Source organism: Trifolium pratense, linkage group LG1, assembly GCF_020283565.1.
Source record: "Trifolium pratense cultivar HEN17-A07 linkage group LG1, ARS_RC_1.1, whole genome shotgun sequence".
Classification (NCBI taxonomy): domain Eukaryota; kingdom Viridiplantae; phylum Streptophyta; class Magnoliopsida; order Fabales; family Fabaceae; genus Trifolium; species Trifolium pratense.
In genome coordinates, this window is record NC_060059.1 from 37267323 (window position 1) to 37293155 (window position 25833).

The 25833-nt window shown below is 33.1% G+C and overlaps 4 protein-coding genes across 11 annotated transcripts; 1 reads left to right on the forward strand and 3 right to left on the reverse strand.

The window, feature by feature from the left end:
* Positions 1-1081: 1081 nt before the first annotated feature.
* On the reverse strand, positions 1082-15071 carry LOC123905716 (golgin subfamily A member 4-like). 8 transcript variants are annotated; one of them, XM_045955439.1, is made up of 11 exons: positions 14848-15062; positions 14535-14647; positions 12761-13598; positions 6901-12623; positions 4698-5535; positions 3907-4592; positions 3524-3665; positions 3350-3431; positions 2437-3263; positions 2011-2086; positions 1705-1777 (listed from the first exon to the last, which is right to left on the reverse strand). In XM_045955439.1, exons 2-9 carry the CDS (start codon positions 14583-14585, stop codon positions 3161-3163), a joined length of 8463 nt encoding a protein of 2820 aa, XP_045811395.1. In that variant the 5' UTR covers positions 14586-14647; positions 14848-15062; the 3' UTR covers positions 1705-1777; positions 2011-2086; positions 2437-3160. The 8 variants fall into 8 exon arrangements, with proteins under 8 accessions (XP_045811407.1, XP_045811402.1, XP_045811380.1 ...); XM_045955431.1 differs by having other exon boundaries at positions 2011-2092; XM_045955451.1 differs by having other exon boundaries at positions 1082-2092; positions 6901-12612; positions 12774-13598; positions 14848-15071.
* LOC123893612 (putative protein FAR1-RELATED SEQUENCE 10) lies at positions 1181-2158 on the reverse strand. Its single transcript, XM_045943378.1, has 3 exons — positions 2142-2158; positions 2011-2092; positions 1181-1777 (listed from the first exon to the last, which is right to left on the reverse strand). Exons 1-3 carry the CDS (start codon positions 2156-2158, stop codon positions 1181-1183), a joined length of 696 nt encoding a protein of 231 aa, XP_045799334.1.
* Positions 15072-16473: 1402 nt separating the features above from the next.
* Positions 16474-17773, reverse strand: LOC123902846. The gene is made up of 4 exons (XM_045952649.1): positions 17730-17773; positions 17485-17511; positions 16930-17188; positions 16474-16829 (listed from the first exon to the last, which is right to left on the reverse strand). Exons 2-4 carry the CDS (start codon positions 17502-17504, stop codon positions 16587-16589), a joined length of 522 nt encoding a protein of 173 aa, XP_045808605.1. The 5' UTR covers positions 17505-17511; positions 17730-17773; the 3' UTR covers positions 16474-16586.
* A 958-nt stretch (positions 17774-18731) lies between these two features.
* LOC123902565 lies at positions 18732-19992 on the forward strand. The gene is made up of 3 exons (XM_045952328.1): positions 18732-18844; positions 18937-19284; positions 19384-19992. The coding sequence occupies exons 1-3, from the start codon at positions 18770-18772 to the stop codon at positions 19630-19632; spliced, it is 672 nt and encodes a 223-aa protein (XP_045808284.1). The 5' UTR covers positions 18732-18769; the 3' UTR covers positions 19633-19992.
* Positions 19993-25833: the final 5841 nt, after the last annotated feature.

Here is a 25833-nt window from a genome sequence, read left to right on the forward strand (position 1 = left end):
CCAAAGATTGAGGAACAGGAAGAAATGTTTATAAAATTTAAGACGATTATGTCAAAAAACGAAATTGACACAAATCTGTTCGTAATTGACACAAATCCATTTAACCTTTTTATGTATTTCATCTATAATTGTTAGGCACCATTCAACACATCGAGCAGATTAGATCTAGAAAAAAACCTACCAGCTACTGTCTCAAAGAATGAGGAGAAATCAAATGCTGATTTATTTACTCTGAAGGTCAAAATCTAAATATATTATGGGATTACATGGGAATATATTTCAAATTTAATGTCAGAAAAATTCATAATAATGCTATGATTGATATAATAGTAATATGAAAAAAGAATGGCAATTGAAATTTCTTATGGCTAAGCAGTTTCCCTATACCTAACTGGTCATTTTCGGTTTACATGACCCAAAACTTGCCATCCCAGTATCCCATTTAAGAAAAACAGTCAGTATCAAATTGATCTTGTTCAGGTAAAATGCACCACGTTCTTTGTAAGAAACGCCACCCAGTGTTTTTATGTAGCAGGCTCTTCATCCATTGCTCTTCAAAGGTGGGGTTTAGCATGCACAAATTGTACAATTTGTGCATGAATGCACAACTTTATGCAATTAAATGTGGACCATTGATATAATATAAATATATTCTAATGGTTGAGATTTATTTTGGTTTTTTACTTGTAACTTTTTTGGTGACTTATTGTAGAGAGGAAAAAAAAATTGCGGCCCCACCAATCATTATTAAAATAACATAAAATTCTGTTTTTTTTTTTGTGTGTGTGTTGGGCTAAGAATGTTTTGAGCCCAAATATTTTTATGCGGCCATAGTTTATGTTTGTTTTTAATCTCAATTAAATTTCTATATATTATTGTACAGTTTTTCAATATATTCTACGTCGACGAGGGCAACTAAATTTTAAAAAATCATCTATAAGATTGTTTATAATATTTGGTTGAAATAGTTTAATTTTCCATGTCACATTAAGAAATTGGAGTGAAGTGGAATGATATGGCGAAAAATATGGTTGTGATTGGTTGATAGTGTAAAATTATTTTACACTGTCAGTGCATATTCTTTTTTTCTCTAATTTATTTTATTATTACTAGCGGGCTAGAGCCTGCATGTGTCTAACTTATATCAAAAAAAAAAATTCTCTAATTTATTTTATTATTACTAGCGAGCAAAAAACCCATAAATACCTGATGTTGGAATGCCAGCTTTCCTCATTGTTTTCATTTGGTATTTGTCGTAATCGCTCATCTTCCTGTGTGCTGGTAGCATACCCTCGTACTTCTCATCCAAGAACGAATGATTATGAATATCATCAAACAACTTTATGTACCAACGTTCACTACCCAAGTCCAAATGCACTTGAAGTTTTGCTGGACAACGACACCTACTAGTAGGTTTTTGCTCTCGCTTACGAGACAAAGCATTATTTGCATTCCTAATACCTTCTCTATGGCAAACAAAGGTTTGTTGAACAACTTCGCCATTAGTATTCTTAACAACTCGACTTTTTCTACCGGCAAATCCATGGAAACGACCATAGCAATTGTAAAACATAAATGCAACTCTACGATCAGGAAAATGGTACCTCATAAGTTGATCCGAACTGGTTTCCTTCATATTTATTTTCTCTAAGTCATCCGTACAATCTACAGCTGTTTCAGCATCAAAGTTGTTTCCGTAGCACGGATTGTCAGTGTCTTCCACATCTTGGTCTGAGGAATATTCAGCATTCTCCGAAAAAGAACTACTACCCAAAGCCTGTAAAATATTAATGACGAGCAAATGCTTAAAAAGTCTGAAATCAATATATTTGGTATATCTTATCTTATCACACATTACACTAAGTGGTCATCGTATAGGCATTATAGAATTCATCATATATTGTGCTCTACTACTTTTTGTTGAGAAATACTATTGTTATTTTATATTCTGGTTTTGAAGTTCCTCGACTCAATTGCTGATCATCTTTGGTTATCACATAACAAACATACCTCTGAACCTTCTCCACCGATCTGACTTACATGTGCAACTTCAAAAATATCCAGAATTTCCTTAAAATCCATTTTGCTGCTCCTACACATACATACATACATACATTCAAATTGATATATAGTAAAACTACCTTTTGTTACTGTTCATCGTTTTCAACCTCATGCTCACCAACACCAAAACCTCAAAAATCGTTTTTTTTTCATTCTTGCACCAAATTGAACATGTAAATATACAATTTTGCTTAGAATTTCATGGGGAGTATGAATATACACTTAAATTTTATTAATTCTTACTCAAACATTCGAATTTTCATATCAAAGTAAGAACCCTAAAAAAAAAAATTATATGTCGAGGAGATGTTTTACTATATAAAAGTATATAAAAGTAAATTTTGATGTTTTACTCATTATTTTCAACATACATACCTTTCAGATTGGAAATAGTGTGCTGCAAAAATGCAAGGAGATGACGTTGTTAAATCAGATCCTCCGCCGACAACTGCTTCATCAAAGGTCGACGCAGGTGGAAGGTTGAAGCGGCAGTCGAGCGGTGGTGGTTTGGTGGAAAGCAATAGACAGCGGCTGTTTGGTGGACAACAAAAGAGAAGATTGTTGGTGGTGGTTGCTTATGAGAAAGTAAAAACGTGAAAGTACTCACTAAGGATTACTGGATTAGGGGCAAAAGAGAGAATTTAGTATGATATGCTTTTTACACATATAACAGAGGTGGGGTTAATTAGCAAAAATTAAAATATATTATTTATTTTCATTTTTCTTTTTTCAATAACTGGTAAAATATAGTGGGGGTGGACAGCTGTCCTTTAGAAACTTTTTGTGCACAGTGCACAAATTGTACAATTTGTGCAGGCTAAATGGCACCCTCTTCAAATATTGAGCAATCTGCTTTCTCATCTTCTCGTCATTGTAGTCTGGCACTCTTTCTAGCAGCTGCAGCTGCGTCTTTATTTTTTTATGGTTTATAGGTAAACATCATTGCACCGCAACAGGAAGAAGCAAGTTGAAGGAAGATACTGTACAGCTAAACTGAATCTTTTTTCAAACTATCAGAGGAATATCCCCAATATATATGGAACCTCCTCCTGTGCCTGGTTTTGGATTTTAGACTGACTAATTATACAGACCAGGACCCTCAAACAACAAAGAAGGCAAGGAGTGCGTGCATTATGGTCCAATAAATTATAATTCCAAGCCGCAAGACTGGTTGTCTCATTAACGTCCGATCACAAGAAACCCTGCAAAACATGAATGTATGACATTTATTTATCAAATTAAAAGAAATTACTAAAACCATACAACAGCGGGGGAAAAATAGGCCTACCACAAGCCATCAATCAAGTCAGTCACTGGCCTGGTAAATCTTGGGACAATTTTGGATGATGTGAGTGATTTGAAACCATGAACTGCAAGAAAAAGTGAGGAAACCAAAAGTTAATAAACCATAGTTTTTGAGAGCACCCAAAGCCAACACACAGGTTAAGTAGAGCAAAATTACCCTTATCGTCATCTTCATCTTCTATCCTACTGGTACTACCAGGGTCTTCATCAACAGCAATGGCAACATAATCACTATTGCCCTTGCGTAAACTGCGAACTTGAGGTGTAACAAAAGTCCCTGTTGTTGTCCACTCATTTATCTGTAAAAGAAATAAAATAAGAGCAAATAAATTCAATCTATCGTTGCATTGCAACTGCCGTAATTGTGTATCTACGTAATGTTTACAAAAAATGGAAAATCTCAAATATTTTTTCATTACTACTCATACATAGTTTTTTTTTTTTTTTTGAAGAAATAAATAACTGTCATTAATATGGATTCAATATAAGATTTTTGTACAAGTACAAGTCAACAATTAAATAAATAATTAACTTCCTTACCACTGGTTCTACCTCCACAATTTCTGAGCTTGTGTTAATTCCCTTTCCAGTTTCTTCTACACCATCAAGCAAATTCAATTGTGATTCTTTCTCATGCAAGGACTTCTCAAGAGTTTCTGCTTTGTGGTTCAACTCTGCTACCTTACTCCTTTCTGCTTGCAACATTTTATCCTTGCTTTCTGAAACTCCCCTTAGATTGTCTAATTCTGATATTAAAGACATCAACTTCTTATGAAGTATTTCTTTGTACTCATGAACCTGAGTATCACTCTTCACATCAGGAGGTATATCATCCACCCCATCTCGAGATACAATTGTGTCAACCCACGTAAAGAACTCAACAATCTCATCCAGACTTCTCTGGTTGCTCAGTTGTGATGCACGAAGATCATCATTGGTGCATCTAGTAACCTCTTGCCTTAAGAAAGAAATTTCACCATCTTTTTCTTGCAATTGGGACTGAAGCTTTTCAACCTCAGAAAGGAGACTTGCAGACAGTTGGTGAAGCTCATCAAACTTGCTTACAGTTACAGAAAGCTTTTTCATAACCTTGCCACGAGAAGATTCAAGGCTCTCAATCTCTTGATTCTTTTGTTGAACAGCCTTTTCAAGTGCTTCATATTTCTTTGTCAGTTCTTCCATTTGCATCTCTTCCTCATCAAGTGCATGCATTAGCGCTTCAATTTCTGCAATAAATCATAAAGTTACAGAAACATTGTTAGTTTTGGTTAATAAAAAGATATATTACAAGTTCACTTCTTTAAAGACTTGATGAATCATACAAAGCCCACCTTGGTCTTTGGCAGCCAGCAAACCAGTCTGAGATCTCACTTTATCCTCTAATTCAGCTGCAGCCCCTTGCCTATCCTGCAGCTCCTTGATTCTCTGCTCAAGTATCTTCTTTTCTTCCTTAATAACTTCTACCTGGTTTTTTAAATTATGTTCCTCCATCCTAAGAGTTTCAAGATCTTGAGAATATCTGTTTGCAGCAGCTTCAGCGTCCTTAATCTGCTTTACCAGGTCTGCACAAATTCTGTCTCTTTGAACATCCTTCTCCTGAAGCTCCCTCTGTAAATTTGTTACAGTAGCCTTCATTTCCTTTTGATTAGCATCTAAAAATTCAGCTTTTATGCTAGCAAACCCATTTGCAGTCAACAGCAATCTATCTGCCACGGCTTTAATACATTCCTCAGATATTTCATCATCAAATGACGATTTTTCCAAGTTAATCCCTAAATCTGAAAGTTCAACCTTTTCTCCAACCAGTTCAGCTTTTCCGTTCTCAAGTGCAGTGACAGAATTGATGCATGATTCATAAAGGTGGGCAATGTTCTCACGCAATGCAACAAGTTGCAGATCTCGTTTACTAACTTCTTTCTTCATGTTCTCACACGATTCTCTTTGGGAAGTAATTTCCAACTGAATGTCTGTCATTAGTTTTGACAGAGTTTTGTCTTGCTCCTGTGCCAAACTTGAGTGCACCTGTATTCTTTCCTTAAGAGAGCTGACCTCCACCAAAAACTCTTGCAGCTTATGCCCAAATAGATGAAAACCTTCAATAATGGTATTATCATTGTAGTGGTCTATTGTGCCAAATTCTGACCAAGAATCTTCATACACAGAGCTCTTCTGAACAAAAATCATGAGTATTAGAAAGGTAAATAATTATGTCCGACATGAAAATATTAATACAGTGAAGACAAATTAGAGGCCATGATATTAAAGGAATATAATTTGGGATATCAACTTGTGTGTGTGTGTGTGTGTGTGTGTGTGTGTGAGAGAGAGAGAGAGAGAGAGAGAGAGAGAGAGAGTTGTGTATTGGAAGTTTGCAAATGCAGAAGCAACATTATATATATATACTACAAATATGTTCCACCTACCAATAGAATTAAATGTCAAGAAAATAATGTACTCAAATTGCCAATTCATAATAGAATTCACATCAAAAGATATCTCGTAGTATTAACAAAGTTAAGAAAAATAAATTAAAAAAGAAGTGATTTAATTCTAGAAGGTGTGATGAGATAAAATCTCAACTGCTCAAGCTATGTGATATGGTCATGAAAAATTATCTCATCCAAATCCTTTATGGAAAAATAAAGACTTCTTTGTCCAACTTTGTTAGGATATAAAAATATAGGATAATTAGAGTAGTTAAGAGCTAGTTAATAGAAGTTAGTTAGTAAGTTGTTGATAAATTTGTTAGGTGGTTGTTATTTTGGTTATTCTTAGAAAGTTTTTAAATAGCCCTCAATTGGCAGAGGGGATAGATAGCTTTGAATAATTACATTTAGTGACTGGAGAATTATCTGGTGTGAAAGTAGAGTGCACATTTGGAGTAGCCATGAGGGGGGAAATAGCCTAGAGAATTATTCTAGGAATTCTTTCTTGCTCAAAGAATGGATCCTAACAAACTTCCTTTCAAGCTCAATGAATATGTCTGTTAAGAGTCCCCCATTTGATGAGATATGGTCTGCAATGTGTTTATAAGAGGCGGATAATCCTCACCTTACAAATCGGTTTTGTAGGATTGTGTTTTAGCCCAACCCAAATTCTACGATGGTATTAGTGTCTATCCAAGATCCGTTGGACCACATGCTATCGGGTCACACGGGTCACCTGGGCCTGATGGGGGTGTTGAGTCCACATTGGATGAACTATGGCCAGACAATGTGTTTATAAGTGGTGGATAGTCCTCGCCTCACAAAGCCGGTTTTGTAGGGTTGAGTTCAGCCCAACCCAAATTCTACGAATGTCAATCTGACCAAAGCTACTGATCCCATCCCGAAAAATAAAATAGCATAAGAAATTAAATTAACAAACCATTATCAAATATCAGCCGACTGCAGGCTATGTTCCATTAATGATTCTCATAACATACCGCATTAATGGCAGTTGATGCAGAATATAAAAAAAAAAAAAAAAAAAAAAACATCAAAACTGAGTGCAAAATATCATTGTAAGTGTCTAGTAGACATGTGATAATTATACCTCATTATCAGATGACTTGCGTAAAATATCATCATGTTCTTTGCTGAAAGATGAATCCACCACATTTGGAGCATTGTTTCCTTTCACACACGACTGAAGACCAGCTTCCAGATTCCGAAAAGATTCCAAATCTGTGAAAAAAGCCTTAGCCAGTAAATTCTGAACCTCACCAAAGTGTTTCCAGACTTGGTTCATGCTAGATTTTAAGTCCACCAGCTCATAAAAATGGCTCGTTTTTTCTTCCTTGTGCAATGCAGATAACTTTTCAAGATGGGAAAGAGCTTCCAGTTTGGCGCCCTCCGCTGAATCCCTTTCTCTTTTGAGATCCACAAGTTCGTCGGCCGCCTTAGCAAGCTCCTCCTGAAAACTATCATTCCTTTCTTGAACCTCATTCAACTCTGCCAACAGGAGCTCTGATGCTCTTTTAGATTTCCTGGATTCTTGTTCTAAAGAAGCAACAGAATTATGAAGATCAGAGAACAGCTTTCCGACCCACTCCACCTTCTTCACAGGATCACTTATATGACCTTGACCACCAATATCAATCTCACCTAACTTGTTCAAAATCAGTTTCAAGGAATATTCTTTCTCCTGCAAATGGTGTTCAGTTTCTTCCAAACGATGCTTCAGAAGAGAACTCTCAGATTCAAGAGCTTTTAACTTATCTGGGTAGGTTGACAACTGCCTCAACTTCTGTTCATGCTCGGCAATAGTGTGTTCCCGGTTGTTGATCTCAGATTTCAAGTGCTCCATCTCAACACTCATCTCTCCAATGGTTTGTTTTAGACTGTCTCTTTGTTGCACCAGTGACTTCCCTTTCCTGACTGCAACATTTAACTTCTCTCTAGCAGAAGCTGACTTCTGCTCCTCCTGATTGAGTAGCTCTTGCAACTCCTCAGTTCTTTTACTTAGAGCTCCAACTTCACCAGATAGAGATATTTGCTTTTCCAAAGCTCTCTCTCCCTCCTCCTTCAAATGCTCTAATTCACTCAAAGCCGCCTCCAGATCTTTCTTGTATCTATCAATATCTGCTTCCGCTTGCTCCTTAGCATGCATATCAATACTTCTTTCCTCATGAAGAGGAGCATCATCTTCTTGCGAATGATGTCCTTCAAGTACAACACCACTCGTGGCTTTTATTGATGAAAGACTAGCATGATTTTCTATAAGCTTTCTCAGCAATTCTTCAAAAGAATCAATATTTGCACCATCAGAAATCTGATATTCTGTTTCAGATTCTGACAAGGCATCCCCAACTAAGTCTCGTAATTTTTTTATCTTGCCATCAATGGTGAAAATCTGCTCTTCAATTTCAGCTTTCTGCTCCATTTGGTCCTTCAAACTAATTATTTCATTGTGCATATCTTCATTCTCAAGTTCAGCTTCCCTTGTCTGCACCGATAGTTTCTCACATTCGTGTCTCAGAGCCTCTAATTTTTCAGAAAGGTGCTCTTTCTCAGATGTGTGAGCTCTAAGGTCTTCTTGAAGAGCGGACACTGTCCTTTGAGACTCTTCCAGATCAGCATTTAGCAATCCACAATAACTTTCATATCTTTCAATCTTCAGCTGCAGAGAATCTACATGATGATTAGCCTCGGCAAGTGCTCTTCCTAACCATTCAATCCTATCGTCCATCTCCATAGACCGCAAATGTGAAGGCATATCAATCTTGTTTACAAGCTCTTCCCATCTCTGGACTATGCTGTTTCTTTCCATCAATGACTGCTCCAGCATTTCGTTTTGCTCAGCCAACCCATAATATTTACTCTGCAACTCCTCAAAGTTCTTTTGAAAATCACTCCCTGAATCTGGCTGTTGCTGACTATCATCATTCAAGGAATCTGTGACAACAAAACCAGCATCAGAGTGTGAATGTCCCCCTGCATCATCCCCTGAATCTGGTTGTAGCTGACTATCATCTTTCCAGGAATCTGTGACAGCATTACCAGAATCAGAGTATGAACGTTCTCCTGCAGAATCCTTCTGCTCCAAATCATTCACGGGCAATGAGTTTCCAACAACTGACCTAACCAACCAATCAATCTTTTCAATTATATCACTTGAATGAAACTGCTCAGGCAGATCCAGATCTTCCAAAACCTCTTCTATCCTCTGAAGCACTGAATCTTTGAGGAGAAATGACTCTCTCAAGGCATTAGCTGAATTACGAATATATGAAAGTTCAGATTCCAGAGCTTCCACACGTTCACCAGCCTCTGAATAGGTCTTAAGTTTTGTTTCAAGCTCATGGAGTCTTGTATCTTTCAACTTCAGCTCTTGCAAGCATCTCTCCAATTCACCAGATGTCTCAGCTAGGGACTGCTTGAGGCCATCTCGCTGTACAATCAACCCTTTTCCCTTGGCAACAGCTATACCAAGCTTCTCCCGGATGGAGGACACTCGTTGTTCTGAATGGTCGAGTTCATTTGCTTTCTCACGCAATTCAGAACGTGCAGCAGAAAGAGCTTCCTCGGCTTGATGTAAGCTTTCCCTTAGAACGAAGATTTCATTTTCATTCTCAAGACGCAGCATGTCTAGATATTGCATCTTTTCCTTCAGTTCATCCAATTCCATCTCCTTTGATCCATATTCTTCTTTAGTGGTGTGATTCTGGATTTCAGCCTCTTTGGTTTTCTGTACAAGACTAGACACTAATGAATCTAAGTACAAAAGGGGTGATGTGTTTACTTCTATATTCAGAGTTTCCACATTCAGCACACCTTCAACATCATTAATTAGCTTCCCAACAGAATCTAAACCAAGACACTTCATCTTCAGTTCTTCCAATTCTGACTTCATCTTCTTGGTAACAGACTCCAGTTCGAGCTTTTCAATCAATACATCCCCCAAATGCTTCATGATGGTCTCATAACTATTATAATTTAGTAGATCAGGCAGTGCCTCACTTTGCTCATCTATCTTCTTATCTTCATCCAAAGACCAACCACTACTATATATAAGTTTCCTCAGGTCGCTGTACATCTTCTGCAATACATTGATAGCCATTTCATTCCTCCCAAGCAGATGATCGCATTTTGACGTCATTTCTTTATATGACGTGGAGATTATTTCATGATCTGCATTAGTAGCTTCAAGTTTCTTCTGCAAATCAAAAATCATTTCACTGGCAGCACTAACAGAAGCTTCTAACAAATGACTGATATCAAAGCCATCCCGGGTGGCAGAAGAGGCTGATGTAGACGATGTTTCCCCAACTGATTCATTCAGCTTTGCAACTAACTCAACAATATCAGAAATAGTAGTGTTCCAGCCTTGCTCAAGTAGCATTGCCCTCTCCGTCACTTCCTTCTGCAAGTTTTCTAGTTGACTGCCAATAACAGAAGCCGTCTCTTTCGAACTTTGTTTCACATCATTCAGTTCAGCATGCAATTCAATAACTTTTGAATGACAATATCCAAGCTTTTCATAGAGTTCATTATTTTTGGCTTTGAGATGGATGTCTTCTTGCTTTAGAGCTTCACAGATTTCCTCAAGATGACATTTCTTTTCCTGAATGTCACCCAGAAGTTGCTTAACTGTTTCATATTGAACTACAAGTTCGATGTTAGATGCTTCCAAATCTGAACAATGCTGCTTCAATCCTTCGAATTGGTCCTCGAGATCACTGTACTTTGCATTCCCAATTTTCCTACCATCTCGTTCCCCCTTGAACAATGCAGCTGCACTCTGAACATCCAGCTTCCACTTTGAAAGCAATTTTCTCAAGTTTCTTACTTGGTCTTCGGTTAACGTAATAAATGAGTTTGATTGTGACTCACTTATCTCTACCTCATGCTCATCTTCCTTTACTTTTGATTCAAAAGCCTGTATCAATTTTGACACCGCGGGTAAAGAAACTTTCTCACCAGTCCCGCTAGAGATTACTTTTTGAGAACGCAACTGATTAATCGCCTTTTCAAGCTTCACCAAAACATTTTCCACCTCGTTCAAACCAGTCTTTAACGAAACAAACTCAAGAGAATCATTGAAAATTTCTTGTTCGGATATATTTTCAAATGGTCCCCCTGCTGCACCTTCATCTAACCTCTGATCCATCTGATGAGAATCTTCAGTAACTGCAATCTCAAGGCCCTTACTTTGGTCCCATCCAACATGTGCTTGATTCCCGAAGTTCTCAAGTTGAGATAGTTGTTCACTGTGTTTCTTTTCAATTTCTTCTATTTTAGCCTTGTGGTCATCCAAAGTGCTATTGAGTGATACATTTTCCTTGGAAAGTTGTTCTAATTGCATTGTGGCTTCTTTAAGGTCATCTTCAAACCTCGTTCGTTCTCCCTTTTCTATAGATAATTGTTCTTGTAGGGAAACAATCTGAGAAGAGAGCCTTTGATTCTCAAGAACAACAGATTGACTCTCATCTTCCAGATTTTTAATCTTATCAACTGACAATGCAAGGTCCCCATTTAAGTTGGAATTTTCTGCCTGTAGACTTGCCACCAAATCTTTATTTTCAACCAAATCTAACGATAGCCTATCAATCTCATGCAAGAGATGCTCAATTTCTGCTTTGAACTTATTGCTCTCTTCGGTCACCAAAGAGATCCTGTCAATTAAGTTGGAATTTTCGACTTCTACTCCTTCCATTGAACTCTTTAAGCCAGATAATTCAGTTGCCACATTCTTACTTTCACAGAGGTAAAACTCCTTCTCCTCCGCAAGTTTATTTTTCTCCGCAATCACTAAATTAAGAGTTTCGCTCATGACCTTCTTTTCATCCTGTAAACTTGAGATCAAACTTCTGCAGTCAGCCAACTCTGTGGAGAGATCCGATGAATCTTTCTGAGACATTTCAAAACTAATCTGTAGCTCAACTACTCTAGCAGAAAGAGCTTCAACCCCTGTCATGGCAGTATCAAATTGGTTTTGTAGTTCTACACTCTTGCGTGAATTATTCTGTAGTTCTACACGACAGTTAGCAAGTTCTTCGCTAAGGCGTTGATTGTTCTCATTAACTTCATTGTGTGAATCACGGAGTTGTGATAGTTCACCAATCAACTGGTGACGGTGATAATCAGATTCAGATTGGAGCTCCAGTTGTTCAGCTAGCTGCATATTGAATATGTTTTGCATCGTACTAGCAAGAAACAATTCTTCTTTCAGTCTCTGAAATGCTTCTGAAAAGTCATGATCTGGTAGAACTGAACTACTAGTTAAAGGATCTGCATCAGAAACTGCTCCTCTTTCCTTGAGCAGAAACTGGTAGTCTTCTTCATTAATCCCCTTTATAAATTCAGCTAGCTGCAAGAGATTAACTGAGCTCGCATTAGAGATAGGAGATACGTCCAACGATCTGGTTGAAGCAAATGCAGACAACTCGTGAGTGGGATCATCAACTGCAGATCCAACAAGAGTGAATTGCTGGTTAAACCCCACCGGAAGCGCCATGTCCTGTCCACTACGGACACCCGTGCTTATCTGTTCTTGATTAGGCTGAAGAATCATCTCTTCGTAAGATGAACCCGGTAATGTATCTCTCTCCAAATTTTCCAATGAAGTCCCCACAGATACAATATTATCTGGCCTGTCTAGTTGTTCTGCTTCGTGAGATGCCTCCTCGATTATAGTATTCTTCAAAGCAATTCTTGAAAGAGACTGATCACTCTCACCAGCTTCAAACAAAGGAATCTCCTTTTGATTATCTATAATTGCATCAGTGCTTTGACAAGATTTCGTCATATCCAAATCATCAGCTTCCTGCATTGCCCCTACCCAGCAATAAATGAGAATATAAATTATAAATCAAATCCATATACCAGTTTTCCCAGCCTTCCCAACTAATACCCTTATAATTGAACATAAAATTATGCAATTAGATTAAAGAGACAGGGAGAGAGAGCACAACCTAAATCTGTTACCTGATCTTCTCTCGTTTGTGCCACAAATTTATTGGGAATATCCTCAGATAAAGGCAATGAGTCTTCCCTTTTTTCACTCTCTTTTTCAACAGTGACAGACTCATCCACTGCAGTTGTAATAGAAGCATGTGGGGACAAAAGGGTGACCGGTTCAGAGGCATGATCGTGTGCTGTTCCTCCTTCACTATTTGAAGTTTTCGAAGACACATCTTTTGCTACATCAGAGCCAACATTCTGAGAGCTTCCCCCTTGATCTTGGGATGACAATTCAGATTCATTCTCATTGACTCCGTGACCCTCAAGTGCTAACTTAGCATTAAAATCCAATTCAGTTCTGGCGACTGCATCATATGTCATGGCCACTGACAACGAATCAAAAGATGGATCAACGTCAGGAGCTGACGAGCTTGTCAAAGATTCATCTTTTGCCACATTATCACCAAGATTCTGAGAACTTCCCCCTTGATCTTTGGCAGACAATTCAGAATCCTTCTCATGGACCCCATGACCCTGAAGTGCCGATTTAGCATTAGAATCCAAATCAGTTTCTTCACCTGTATCATATGTCATGGCCACTGACGAAGAATCAACAGATGGATCAACATCGTCAGCTGCTGAGCTTGCCAAAGACTGTGACTCTAGTGATTCAGTGATAACCACATTGGGGTCACTGTTGGTTTCAACATTTCCATCAGTAACCTGAGATGATCCTGTAGAGGTAACACTAGCAGTATCAGCATCAGACTCAGGTAGCTGATTTTTTGAAGACTTCTTTGATGATTTTCCACGGCTACTACCACCCCTCTTCTGACGATATTGTTCGAGCTGACGATAAAAATATGACAATCAAAATTAATAACTGCAACCATTCAACTGTACCACCCTATATATGTTGAAGCAGACTAGTAAAAGGAGACATATAGGAAGAGAAAGATAAAATCTCATATTTTCTGATCCTATAAAAACTAAATCCCAATTACACACGCATCAAACTTCAAAAATGAAAATGAACAGCTGAATAACTACAAGGTTCGGCATGCCACACTATTTTCTTAAGTGGATTTGGAGTCAGTTTTGTTAAAATTCTCCACAAGAACTTATTGGAAGAAAAAATTTATAGTAACTAAGAATTTTAAAACAATAGCTTCTCCATCTCATTTTGTCCAGAAGCTCTCTCTTTCAACTTATCCATAAACACATATAAGTATAAACTTATCAACTATACATTTTACTTTCTAACCTGCACCGTTACTTCACAGTATCCACAAATTCTTCTTAGTTGTAACAATTTACTAGATAACAACTATCTAACTCTAATTGAAACCAAAACCAAGAGTACAAAAACAAGAGGTTTGTGCTTTTAATCATACATAACGGAAAATAGCAGTTTGTTCAAATTCCGCTATGCTAGTGTTTTAGCGCCACTATAGGCTCTACTTGAGAACAAGTTATACTAAATAGCGTATCACCGAACAATAACAATTTGTTCAAATTCCACTGCACCATAGCCGCTATATCTCTGTACTAAATAGTATATTGCAGAACAACAGTGATTTGCTCAAATTTACCTATGCTGTAGCTGCTGTATGGCAACACTTTGAAGTTTGAACTAAACAGTGTATTACAAAACAATAACAATTTGTTCAAATTCTGTTAAGCTATCGCCGCTATTTAACAACATTGGCAAAGCTAATTACCCTAAAACAAACACACACGCAAACTTGATACGTAAGAAATTGATAAGTTAACAAAGAGAGATACCTTCTTTTTGCCAGCTGCGAGTAGATCGGTACGGCTCTTGTTCTTGTCCATTTTCCGATCCACTCCGTTGTTGCTACCCACGGTAACTAAACTGCAATCACCACACCCTAATCCTGCACCGAATCAAACCAAATCAAATTTCAAACACGTTATTACAAAATCATCAACGATTCCGTTACACAAAGCAATGTATTCGAGGTTTTTTTCATAAATTCATTTCTAACATAACTAACCGTCTGATTTGAAAAAAATGAATTCGAGAAATGAAAAAATTGAACGAACAAATGAATGTGAAGATGAAGAAGAAGTGAACCTTGATTGAGGATTGGGGAGATATATGTGACGACGTCGTCGAGGTTTTCATTCAAGGCGCGGTGGTTGGTGGTGGTGGTGACGGTGGTTCAACGATTTCGTTAGTTTTGTTCTCTCTCTCTCTCTCTCTAATTTTCGTAGCGGAGAAGAGAGCGTGTTTGAGATCTAAACGTACACACGCACGCGAGCGTTATTTTCTCTTTGGTTAAGTATCTTAATCTAATCGAGAACAATAACAGAGAAAATAAAAATAAAATTAAAAAACGAGTGTGTTTTATTTTATTTTTCTTCCAAAAAAGACAATTATAATAATAAAAATAAAATGTACCAAAAAATAATAATAACAATAATTCTTTCGTAAAAACAATATTTGATGACTTCTTTTCAATATGAAGGCATCTATTATCATGTTATTATCTTATTATTACCTTTTCATATTAGGTGACATGATTTAAAACAATCATCACACAAATTATTATCTCATTCGTCTAAATAAAATTGTAAATGTTTAAATATATATCCAATTATTTCATAATAATTTCTTTCAACATTTCAAAATTTTATATTTTCAATATGACTTTTAAATTTTTTTTTATTGCCTGTTATTATTATGTTATAATGTAGATGTGGTATATGATTGTGAAAAACCATAATCAATTAGCTGTTTTTTTCTATAAAGAAAAAAAAAAACAAAAATTTAACGAAACAATAATTGTGAATTCATTTACATTGTAAAATATATAAAATATACTAACTTTCCTATATTTTTTTTTAACGAAACAAATTTAATGCATTTCATTAATACTAATTAACTTTTCAATATTTAATCTTTAATTAAATATAAAATATACTAACTTTCCTTTCTTTTTTTTTGAACGAAACAAATTTAATACATTTTATTATTACTAACTTTCCTATTTTTTTTTAATGAAACAAATTTAATGCATTTCATTAATACTAACTTTCCTATATTTAATCTTTAATTAAGTGTAATATTTTAATTATTTTTCCTTGTATTATTTTTATGTCTTTTTTCTTTTGACAAATTTTTTTTGAAGCAATTATTTTTTTTTTGTTGACAAATTATCATTATTTAAATTTTCTTTTTGAAGAAGCAAAATAAAAATATAATACCCCTTTTAATATGTACATATGACCCATGCATTTTAATATTTTTCTTTTACCCCTTTTACTCCCAAGATAAACTATGACGCTTCTGAAAATCCTTGACCATTACATGCACAGTGTAGTTGTTATGAAGTTTACATGGCAATATGTATCTTTGGATCTTAGAAGGTTGAAAAAGGTGTGAATAGCTCGTGGGGTCATAACTCTTGTTGTGTAGACTTAACTTTCAAGCTAAGAAGCAGTGGTTGAGCAATATGTATCTTTGGATCTTAGAGCTTTCCATCATTCATCACCAACTAGGTACAAACCCGTGCGTACGCACGGGACGCGCCTTCGGCGCGTTATATTGCGTCGGTTTCTTAGGTCGTAAGTGTGCTTCGGCGCGTTGCACGCGCCTTCGGCGCGTTACGTAGTTGATTTCAACGAAATAATTTTTTGATAAATAGAACAATTAATTGGATTTCAGCGTTGTCTTTATAAATAATGGAGATAATTTTTGTTTGCTGTAATAGTTAAATAAAACAATAACTTAATATTAAAGCCATTACAACCATATAGAGGAATATCAAATACTTAGCAAATAAAAGTTATGATTGTAGCATAAAAGGTTGTCTAAACTATGGAAACCTGACAAACATTTAAGTTTATATCTTTGAATTCAAAACTTATTCTATCTCCTAATTCAATATTGTTGGCCAAACAGAAATTTTTCCATCCTCTTGCAATTTTGACATTCTCCGAATGATTTTCTGGATATTTTAAGTGAACAATTGAACTGCTCTTGTTTGGTACTTGTAGAACCAGCTTATGAAAATTGTATTGCCTTACATAATTGCTAAATTCAGAAGGTAGTGTCTACAAAAATGTAAGATTATTAATTAGAATAACAAAGTATAAATAACATTGTAGTAAGTAATCAACTAAGAAAATAAATTTGAGGTTAATTAAAACTTACAAATTGTGTCTTTGTTGCCTTGTTTAGTTGAGCAAGTGTTAATTCAAAAACATATGATTGTATTAGTTGACCACTAATTGACAATCTACCAAATGTTTGACCGTAGAAATTTTCAAGACATGGTTCTATATTGTTATCAACAGGGGATATGTCATGATTAGTCTGATTTGATCCTTGAGCATCGTAAGAGTCATAATTTTTTGCATATTGATCCAGAAACTTCCCATATTCTGCTTCCATTTCATCAATTTCAAATTCACTATGTAAAACAAATATATTTATATGATTTAGGAAACATTCATAAAATGATGAAATTGCAATTTGAGAATAATCATATTAAAAATAATTGTGAAATTGATATAAAAAATGATGCAAAGAAAGTTCGATGAAATATTATGAGTAAAAGAATTGAGTTAATAATATGAAAAATAATGAGGAATAATATGAAAAATAATTTGAATGAACTGGTCAGTCTTAATCTGAAAAACAATGAGGAATAATTGTGTTTAAAAAAAAATTCAAATATTAATAACGCATAGAACTATTGATTCATACCTGTTATTTGACGAATCCATTTTCAGCCTGTATAATGATTTCGTATAATTAGTAATGAAAATAAACAGAATTGATTTTCAATTGAAATGAGATTTGATCCATTAAAAAAATTAGAAAATAATGATTGATGATTAAATTTAAAATTATAAAGGAATTAATGAATTGATACTAAACCTATTTTGAACCTTAATATGAGGTTTTATGAAAAGAAATAAAAATCATTTTAAGGAAGAAGATTAACAAACCTGAGAAACTTCAGCTGCAGCCTTGTTTTAGGGTTAGTAGATGAATGAGAGTTTTTGAAGTGTTGGATATTGTATGTGGTGGTTGTATTGGGCCAAAATTATATTCTAACTGGGCCGAAAAATAATATATAGCCTATTAGAAACTTTCAATTTCTACCCCAAAAAATGCAACCAAACCCAATCTTAATTTAATATTTTGTTGTTGTTAGTTAAAAAATTTGAAAAAAAAAAGTGTACATATGTAAAAATTTATGAAATTTTTCTAATCTAAATTCTTTGGTTAAAAGTCTTAAGGTCTATAAAAAAAATATAATTTTTTGATTTTACCTAAAAACTTCGAAAAAAATTTAGTAGTTGTGTATATTTTTTTAAAAGTTATAATTGTTTTATTATTTTACCTGAACCATTTGAAATAAAGTTATTTGGTATGTAAAAAAATCTGTAGTTATTTAAAAAATAGGCGAAGTTCTTAAAATTGTTAATGTAATTTTTTTTGTGGTAATCGGAATATATTTAAAAAATGATTTTAGGTATGTAAAATTTTTAAAAATTTATTATTTTATGTACATAGTTTGGGAAAAAAAAGTATGAAATTAAAGATGCATGAATAAAAAGGAACAATAAAAGGAACATTTCCGAAATTTTCATAAAATAATTTATTTTCAAAAAGGAACATGCATAAAGTTTTTTTTCAAAATATTCATACATACGAACTAAATTTGATATATAATAATTTTTATTGTTGTTTATTAGTAGTAAAATTAGTTGAAATAAAAAGTTGTATATAATGCACAACCGTTAACTGTGTCAATAAAATTTGGACAGAGCAAGTATCACTTATATAGACATTGTCATACCAACTATTGGTAGTTGGATAAGATAAGATTTTTTGTAATGTAATCTAATATTTTATTATTTTTATTTATGCTTTTGGGGTAAAACAAAAGATAATTAAATTAGGTATAGATATATATACAAAGATCTGTTGATATCAGTAATCAACAAATATATCATTTCTCATTTTTCTCTTCCAAGATTTCATGGAGACCTACTATTGCGATTTAATTGATGTTACACCTCTTGGAAGCTTTGCTACTATGTTCTTCTCTAATCAGGTATTTAGAAATTTCTGTTTTTTTCTTGCGAAAATTTATGAATTCTAGATGTTGAAATTAACTAATTAACTGATTGTTGAAAATCGAATTAGGAATTTGGAGAGGTGGATCCAAATTTCATTCGTGAATTTGGTCATGAACTTCCTGTAGAATGGAGAATAATGGATTACCGATTTGAACATCATCTTGTTACATACAACAAAGATGAAATTCATCCTCTTCTGACTGATGGATGGAAACAGATGAGAGATCATTTCGACCTTCATAAGAATGAAGAAATTCATTTTGCGTATCATGGTAATGGTCTTTTTGGCATCACGGCTGCAAGAAGATTTGTAAGTGAAGATCAAATACCAAACTATCATAGCCGATATACTATTGGTAATTGTGCTAGATTTCAAGTGGAACTCACGCGTGATAACATAAGGAATCCATATTTGGTGAGTTTTATAATTTATTTAATGTTTGTGATTTATAAAAATGTTTATGATGACAGTTATTTTAGATGTATATTTACGATGTTTTAATTTGCAAAACAGAGCTTATGGGATATGTTTGCAGTTTTTTTGAGAAATTCTAATGTGGATGTTATAACTGCTTGCTGTGACAATGGATCAAAGACTGATCTTCAAGTTGCAATTCACGATAATCCTTTTCCGGTTACCGCCTTAGGACCTGGTTGGTATGGTTTTTGTCGCAAAAATGGGTTTCGTGCCGGTGATGAACTATGCTTTAATTTTTCGCTTGTTAACTCTGGTAATAATGTTGTGCGCGTATTTAAAATCTGAAGAGAAAAAGAAGATGATTTTGGAAGCTTGATATTGGTGGAAAAAAGGGAGGTTGCAAAGATAAGTTGTTGGAGGATGGTGATTATGCATTATGTTAGGATTATTTTGACTTAATTTGGTTTTAATGTTGGTTTTTTAAGATTAGGAAGATGATTATGTTAGAAGGTGTAGGTCGGATGCTGAAGTGTAGGATGTATAAGTTTAATTTGGTTTGGTGTAACTTTATGTTATTGATGTTTATTCTTAGTGTTGATGTTATTGATGTTTAGGTTGAATGTAGTTTATGGTCTGTAATGAATCAAACTATTTGCTGCTTTGTTTTAATGTTGTTTTAATGAATCAAACTACTCAATGTTGAAAGTGTTTGTTTACATTTATTAAATAAGTATCATAAGCTTAAAATTTTTCATTGAATACCCAGTTCATCGGAAAATTTTATAATAAAAAAAAGATCTAATTCTCTAAAAGTCTGTAAGTGAATGACTAATGTTAAGTTATATAGTAATGAATATTAAAAAAGCAAGAAAACTAATTTTTCAACCAAAATGTACTAAATTTTATTTTATGGACAACCAAAATTTATACTTAGTTGTTTGAATGATTTATTAAGTTAAAACAAATGTCCGTCAAATGAATTTTATTTATTTGTTAGTCTTCATAAATATTAACATTCGGAAAATATGTAGAATTATTTTAGTAACTTGAAAAAAATTATCAGAACGGGAAAATACAAACGTAATTGGATAGATGAATGGTCGTTAAAATTTTATAAGTTTTATAAATTATTGGAGAAATTAGTTCTAGACATTTTTTTTCAAATAGAAGAATAACTCTAATTGTTTTGGAAAATTATAATTAGCATTTGTACTACATTCTAATTTTTTGACAACCAAAACTTATTCCTAGTTGATCGAATGTTTTATAAAATTCGAATAAATGTCCGTTATATGAATTTCATTTATTTTTCATTCATTATTAATATTGAGAATTGAAAAAAATTTATAATTATCTAAATAACTGGAAATAAATTTATAATAATGTGAAAAAACAAATGTCATAGGATAGATAGACCGTGGAAAAACATTTTGTAAGCTTTATGAATTATTGGAGAAATTAGTTTGATACATTTTTTTGAAAATAGAAGAATTTGAAGAGGTGAAGATGAGAAAATATAAAATTTGAAGAATAGAATTAAAAATTTGAAAAAATCGTGAAAGTAATTATAGCAAGTAATATTCAATATATAAAAAAAAAAACTTAATCTAAGAAATACCTTTTTCTATACATTAGTACAAATGTTGCAAAGTTAGAATAGAGTTCTTTCTCTTTAGTATTTAAAGTAGTACATTTAATTCATTATAATACAATAAAATATTATGTAATTTGGGCCAAAGACAAAGTTGGCCCATTACAAAGCCATGATCCGAATTATGAAACCCACATCTAATTATTGTGATTTTAACATAAAAAACGGGTAGGTTTACAATGCTGAGGTATGACAAATTTTCCATCTCTATGGATCCAAATTTCCAGACCTTGAAAGAACAATTTCGATTTAGAATCATACCAAAGTGTCTTGATCCAGATCAGGTAATTATCAATGTTTACCTGAAGGAAAAAAAAATCAGTTTTCGTCTTTGGTTTTTATGAAATATATGATTCTCAGTGTTTATATGCCTAAATCTAGTTGTAGGAATGTTAATCTACATAAGTAATATCTCTTTTGTTAATTATTCTTCTACTTGTATCTTATACATATTTTATTTGAATTTTGTTGACGGGGAACATATTCAATCACCCAGAGTTTGGGATATTGTCATCAGCTCCTACCATTTTCCAGACAGAGCATCATTGGAAATATAAATAATCAAAGAATCGTTTTTGTTATGGTCTGGGAGAATTTGGTTATTAATTTCAATTGTGAACAATTGTGCAATAAATTCATCAAAATTGAGTAGCAATGACAGATATATATATGCGATGGGGGGAATGCATTTATCGATACAGGTAATATAAATGTTGGTCAGAAACTTTGTTTCACCATTTTAGATCTACTTGTTTTTTTGAAGTTTTGATAAATTAATTAACATGTATAAGCATATTCTGAATCAATGTTTAAATTCGACTACATTATAAGACAAAGTTATGTTTTGTTATCTTTTGATTTGTATGTCATATAATTTATATTTTAAGAACTATATTTGAAATATTAATCTTAGTCAAATTTATGCAACAATAAAAGATAGAATAGTATGTTTCCATAATCAAGGCTCAAGCAGTTTAATTAAAAGACCCACAAAATATAATATCTGTCATATTACATAGGAAAGGATATTGAGTTAAACATTAATCTAACACAGGTTATAGTAGCTGACATTTGTCCTTACTGAGTCTTAATATACATATAAAATAGCATTAAAGCTTTTGCAATTCATCATCATGAAACATAGCATAAGATGAGAAAGATGGGTCTGTTATAAATTGAAGGAGCAAGAAAGATTACCGCTCCTAATGCCGATTCATATTAAAACGTTCCAGCCTCACATATAGTTCTTGTCTTTCTGGATACAGCACAAACACCAAATTATCCCCAATCCTTGGCCTGTGAAGGCGCACATATTCATACCATCCTCTGCCAATATGCTTTTCAAATTTTCCAGTTTTCAGCGATCTGTTTGAAGTATGAATTTTGCATTGAATTTCAAAATCACTGTCTTCTGCTATTAGCTGAATCTGGTTGGTATTGGCTAGCACTCCCCTTGAAATAGGATTTGGGAAGTGCTGCAATAATAACAAAAAAAATTAACAGAATTCTTGGCAATCAAACTTTACATCATACATGAGACAATTTCCATTATAACTTAGAAAATCAAAACCATATATTTATTTGTTCTCCAAATTGATTAAATGGACTAATGCTAGATTAATCAAAATCTAATTGTAATGAATTAATAAAGAAATTGAATGCTATAAAAATTTACCAGCACTTGTTTCTTTGAAAGATTAGAAATGGCCTTTGTTACTGTTGTATTCCATGTAACTGTTAGTTCATCCTCTTCTTCTCCAGCATCATCTTCTTGGTGTTGCTCTTCCTCCATTTCATTCTGAAAATATAGATATTTGTAAAAAGAACATCAATTGTTATCTGAAAATTGTATGTTTGTAAATTTAACACCAATAAAAATCATTACCTGGACTTCCGTTGCTCCATCTGATTCATTCCCATCTGATTCATTTGCTAAAACCTCTGTTTGGTTAGGGTCTTCCACATCCTCCACATAACTTACAAATGTCATGTGAAAATCATTGTTGGTAATCTTATAATCAAGGAGGACCCTTATTGGTTTTTCAATTCCAAAAACTTCAGTAATCTGGTTCCCATGCATAAAGTACTCTGTACCATGCATTTCAAAATTTACTTGTGCCCATAGTTTTTCTGCTACAATCCTGCCGTAGCTCAATCGATTCAATTCCCTTTTCCAAAGTTCATGGAATTCAGATGGAATTTTAATTTTGGACTGCATTTGAAGGTAAAAACACAGTATTAGCAATAATTGAATCTTTTTTATGGTATAAAACAGTCATGTAAAGCAAGAGTATAGTATAGAGCAATATACCCTGACAGGACTAATCACAGTTTCAAATGTGGTTGGTCTTTCTCCAATCTCCATTGTTTGAATGCATGTCATCTCAAATTCGTTACGGGCAATCTTATAGTCAAACATTACTCTGGTAGGATGTTGAAATCCAAATTTTTTAGCTACGAACTGCCCATAGAACATGAATGATACGTCTTCATTCAAACTCAGTCTGATTTTCACTGATCCAGAATTTGTCGTAATGATGGCATCCTTATGGTTATTCAGTTCACATTTCCAATCATTAAAAAAATCCATTGGAATATTGATTGGTCCCTAAATTGGAAAAACATTATATGTTTTAATACTTGACATTTAATATAAGGGAAAAATTAAAGTATTTGTATAATGATTTCAAAATTATGGGTTGAATTTTAAAATAATAATTTATGTATCTATACACATAGATAAAAACTACTAAACTATTATAATTCAAAAAAACAATTTATGTATCTATAGAACTTGAAAATCATAAAACATACAGTATAATGTAAAATTTCCACAAATATTTGGATTTATTACAGTATGATGTAGTATTTTGATTTCCATTGATTTTGACTCTTCTTATGTTTCTATACACATAGATAAAAAGTATTAATTATAATAATATTCATCTATATAAACATAGTGAAAAAAATACAAAACATTATATAGTCACAAACCTCATTCGGATAAATGATACTCTCGAAAGTGCTGATTCGTTGATCTCCATTGATTTGTGTAGTCCTAAAACGTATCAGAAATTTTTTTAAAAAATTGAGAAAAGAAGTCAGTTATATCAGGGTTTAAAATTATAAACTTTAATATACCAAATCCTACGGCTAAAGTTATGGATAATGAGCAATGTAAGTATTAATTTAAATCGATTAAGCAATTGATCGATATATATGTTAATCTGGAAATTATGATTATCGAAATCGTTTAGTAAACATGCATGAACAAAAAGAACAAAAAAGAAAAGATTAAAAACGATTCAAACTGGAAAAAGGTCGAAATATTTACCCATTTGAGGAAGACGCCATGTTGAATCTGAACGGTTTTGGTTTGATAGTGAAGGAGGTTGTTTGCAATCTAATGGCTGGGGAAACTTAGAATTGTTGCGTAAAGTCCTTTGGTTGAAAGGGAAAGTATATGTTGGAAAAGGAAAGTTTGTTTTGTCTTATTATTGCCTAAATTCCAAGAAGGATATGGAAAGTTCTTTTTGTCTATTGTTTTTCAATTACTGTGTTGTCATTTTCATTAATGGATAAAATATCAAATAGTAGATATAAATTGTGGCTGTTCATTTGGTATTCTTTAATAATTGCGACTGTTCATTGGGTACCCCTATAAGGGCGGTTGAAAAAACGAAAAAAAATTATTATTATTATTTGATATTGAGAAAAAAATTGCGACTGTTAAATTCCAAGTTTTTGTCCATATTGAGAAACGAAAAAATTATTATTATTTGAAATAATCATAAACAAAATTATGGTGTTTAATAGATAAAGTCATATAAAGGAGAAAAAAAAAATATAATATTTTAATTGAAGAAACAAAAATCAAACATAATTGGGTAGATGAATGAAACATAATTCGGTAGATGTACGGGGAAAAATAATTTTGTAGTAGTCGATTGAATAATTGGATGGAATTTTCTCGACACATATTGTTTCTCACACAAAGAATATATTATATTATAATAAAAGATGATTCAATTTGGGGCATAAATTTGAGCTAAAGACGAAGTTATGAGAAATTCTATATCCAACCTTGTAAACCGACTTCCGATAGGTTTCATTTCAAATTTAAGATATTTGTGAACATTTTTCCTTTCAAATTATTATTATTTGAAATAATAATAAACAAAATTATGGTGTTTAATAGATAAAATCGTATAAAGGAAAACAAAAAATAATACATAATTTTTTATTTGAAGAAACAAAAATCAAACATAATTGGGTAGATGAATGAAACATAATTCGGTAGATGTACGGGGAAAAATTATTTTTTAGTAGTCGATTGAATAATTGGATGGAATTTTCTCGACACATATTGTTTCTCACACAAAGAATATATTATATTATAATAAAAGATGATTCAATTTGAGCCATAAATTTGAGCTAAAGACCAAGTTATGAGAAACTCTATATCCAACCTTGTAAATCGACTTCCGATGGGTTTCATTTAAAATTTAAGATATTTGTGAACATTTTTCTATATGCTAAGGTTTTTAAGATTAATAATATAAAATAAAATTTTAAGATTATTTACTTGTTTTGTTGTCTTGGTATTTATTAAAATTGATGTAATATATATATTGGTATATTTTTTTAAATAAATTAAAAAAGTCGAATTATCTTAAAATAAGCGCAAAAATTTTGGAATATTTTTTGGTTTATTTATTATAACAATTTTTTATTAAATTATTCCTTAACCCTATAAAAATTTAAAGTAGTAGTTAAGATTTAGAGAGTTTCATATATATCTAAATGTACTAACATATTAGAAAATTAATTAACTCAACAATAATGGTATTAAAAGATACCAAATATTTTTCAGATATATATTCATAGCATCTTAG

Coding starts and splice junctions, on each gene's coding strand:
- LOC123893612 (XM_045943378.1), bottom strand. Junction 1,778..2,010: donor TCGGTGGAGAAGGTTCAGAG/GTATGTTTGTTA, acceptor AATATTTTACAG/GCTTTGGGTAGTAGTTCTTT.
- LOC123905716 (XM_045955424.1), bottom strand. CDS start 14,585: ATGGACAAGAACAAGAGCCGTACCGATCTACTCGCAGCTGGCAAAAAG. Junction 5,536..6,900: donor GCAAGTCATCTGATAATGAG/GTATAATTATCA, acceptor ATTTTTGTTCAG/AAGAGCTCTGTGTATGAAGA. Junction 3,432..3,523: donor AGATGAAGATGACGATAAGG/GTAATTTTGCTC, acceptor TTTTTCTTGCAG/TTCATGGTTTCAAATCACTC.
- LOC123902846 (XM_045952649.1), bottom strand. CDS start 17,504: ATGGATTCGTCAAATAACAG. Junction 17,189..17,484: donor ATGGATTCGTCAAATAACAG/GTATGAATCAAT, acceptor TGTTTTACATAG/TGAATTTGAAATTGATGAAA. Junction 16,830..16,929: donor AGGCAACAAAGACACAATTT/GTAAGTTTTAAT, acceptor ACATTTTTGTAG/ACACTACCTTCTGAATTTAG.
- LOC123902565 (XM_045952328.1), top strand. CDS start 18,770: ATGGAGACCTACTATTGCGATTTAATTGATGTTACACCTCTTGGAAGC. Junction 18,845..18,936: donor CTATGTTCTTCTCTAATCAG/GTATTTAGAAAT, acceptor AAATCGAATTAG/GAATTTGGAGAGGTGGATCC. Junction 19,285..19,383: donor ACATAAGGAATCCATATTTG/GTGAGTTTTATA, acceptor TTTGCAAAACAG/AGCTTATGGGATATGTTTGC.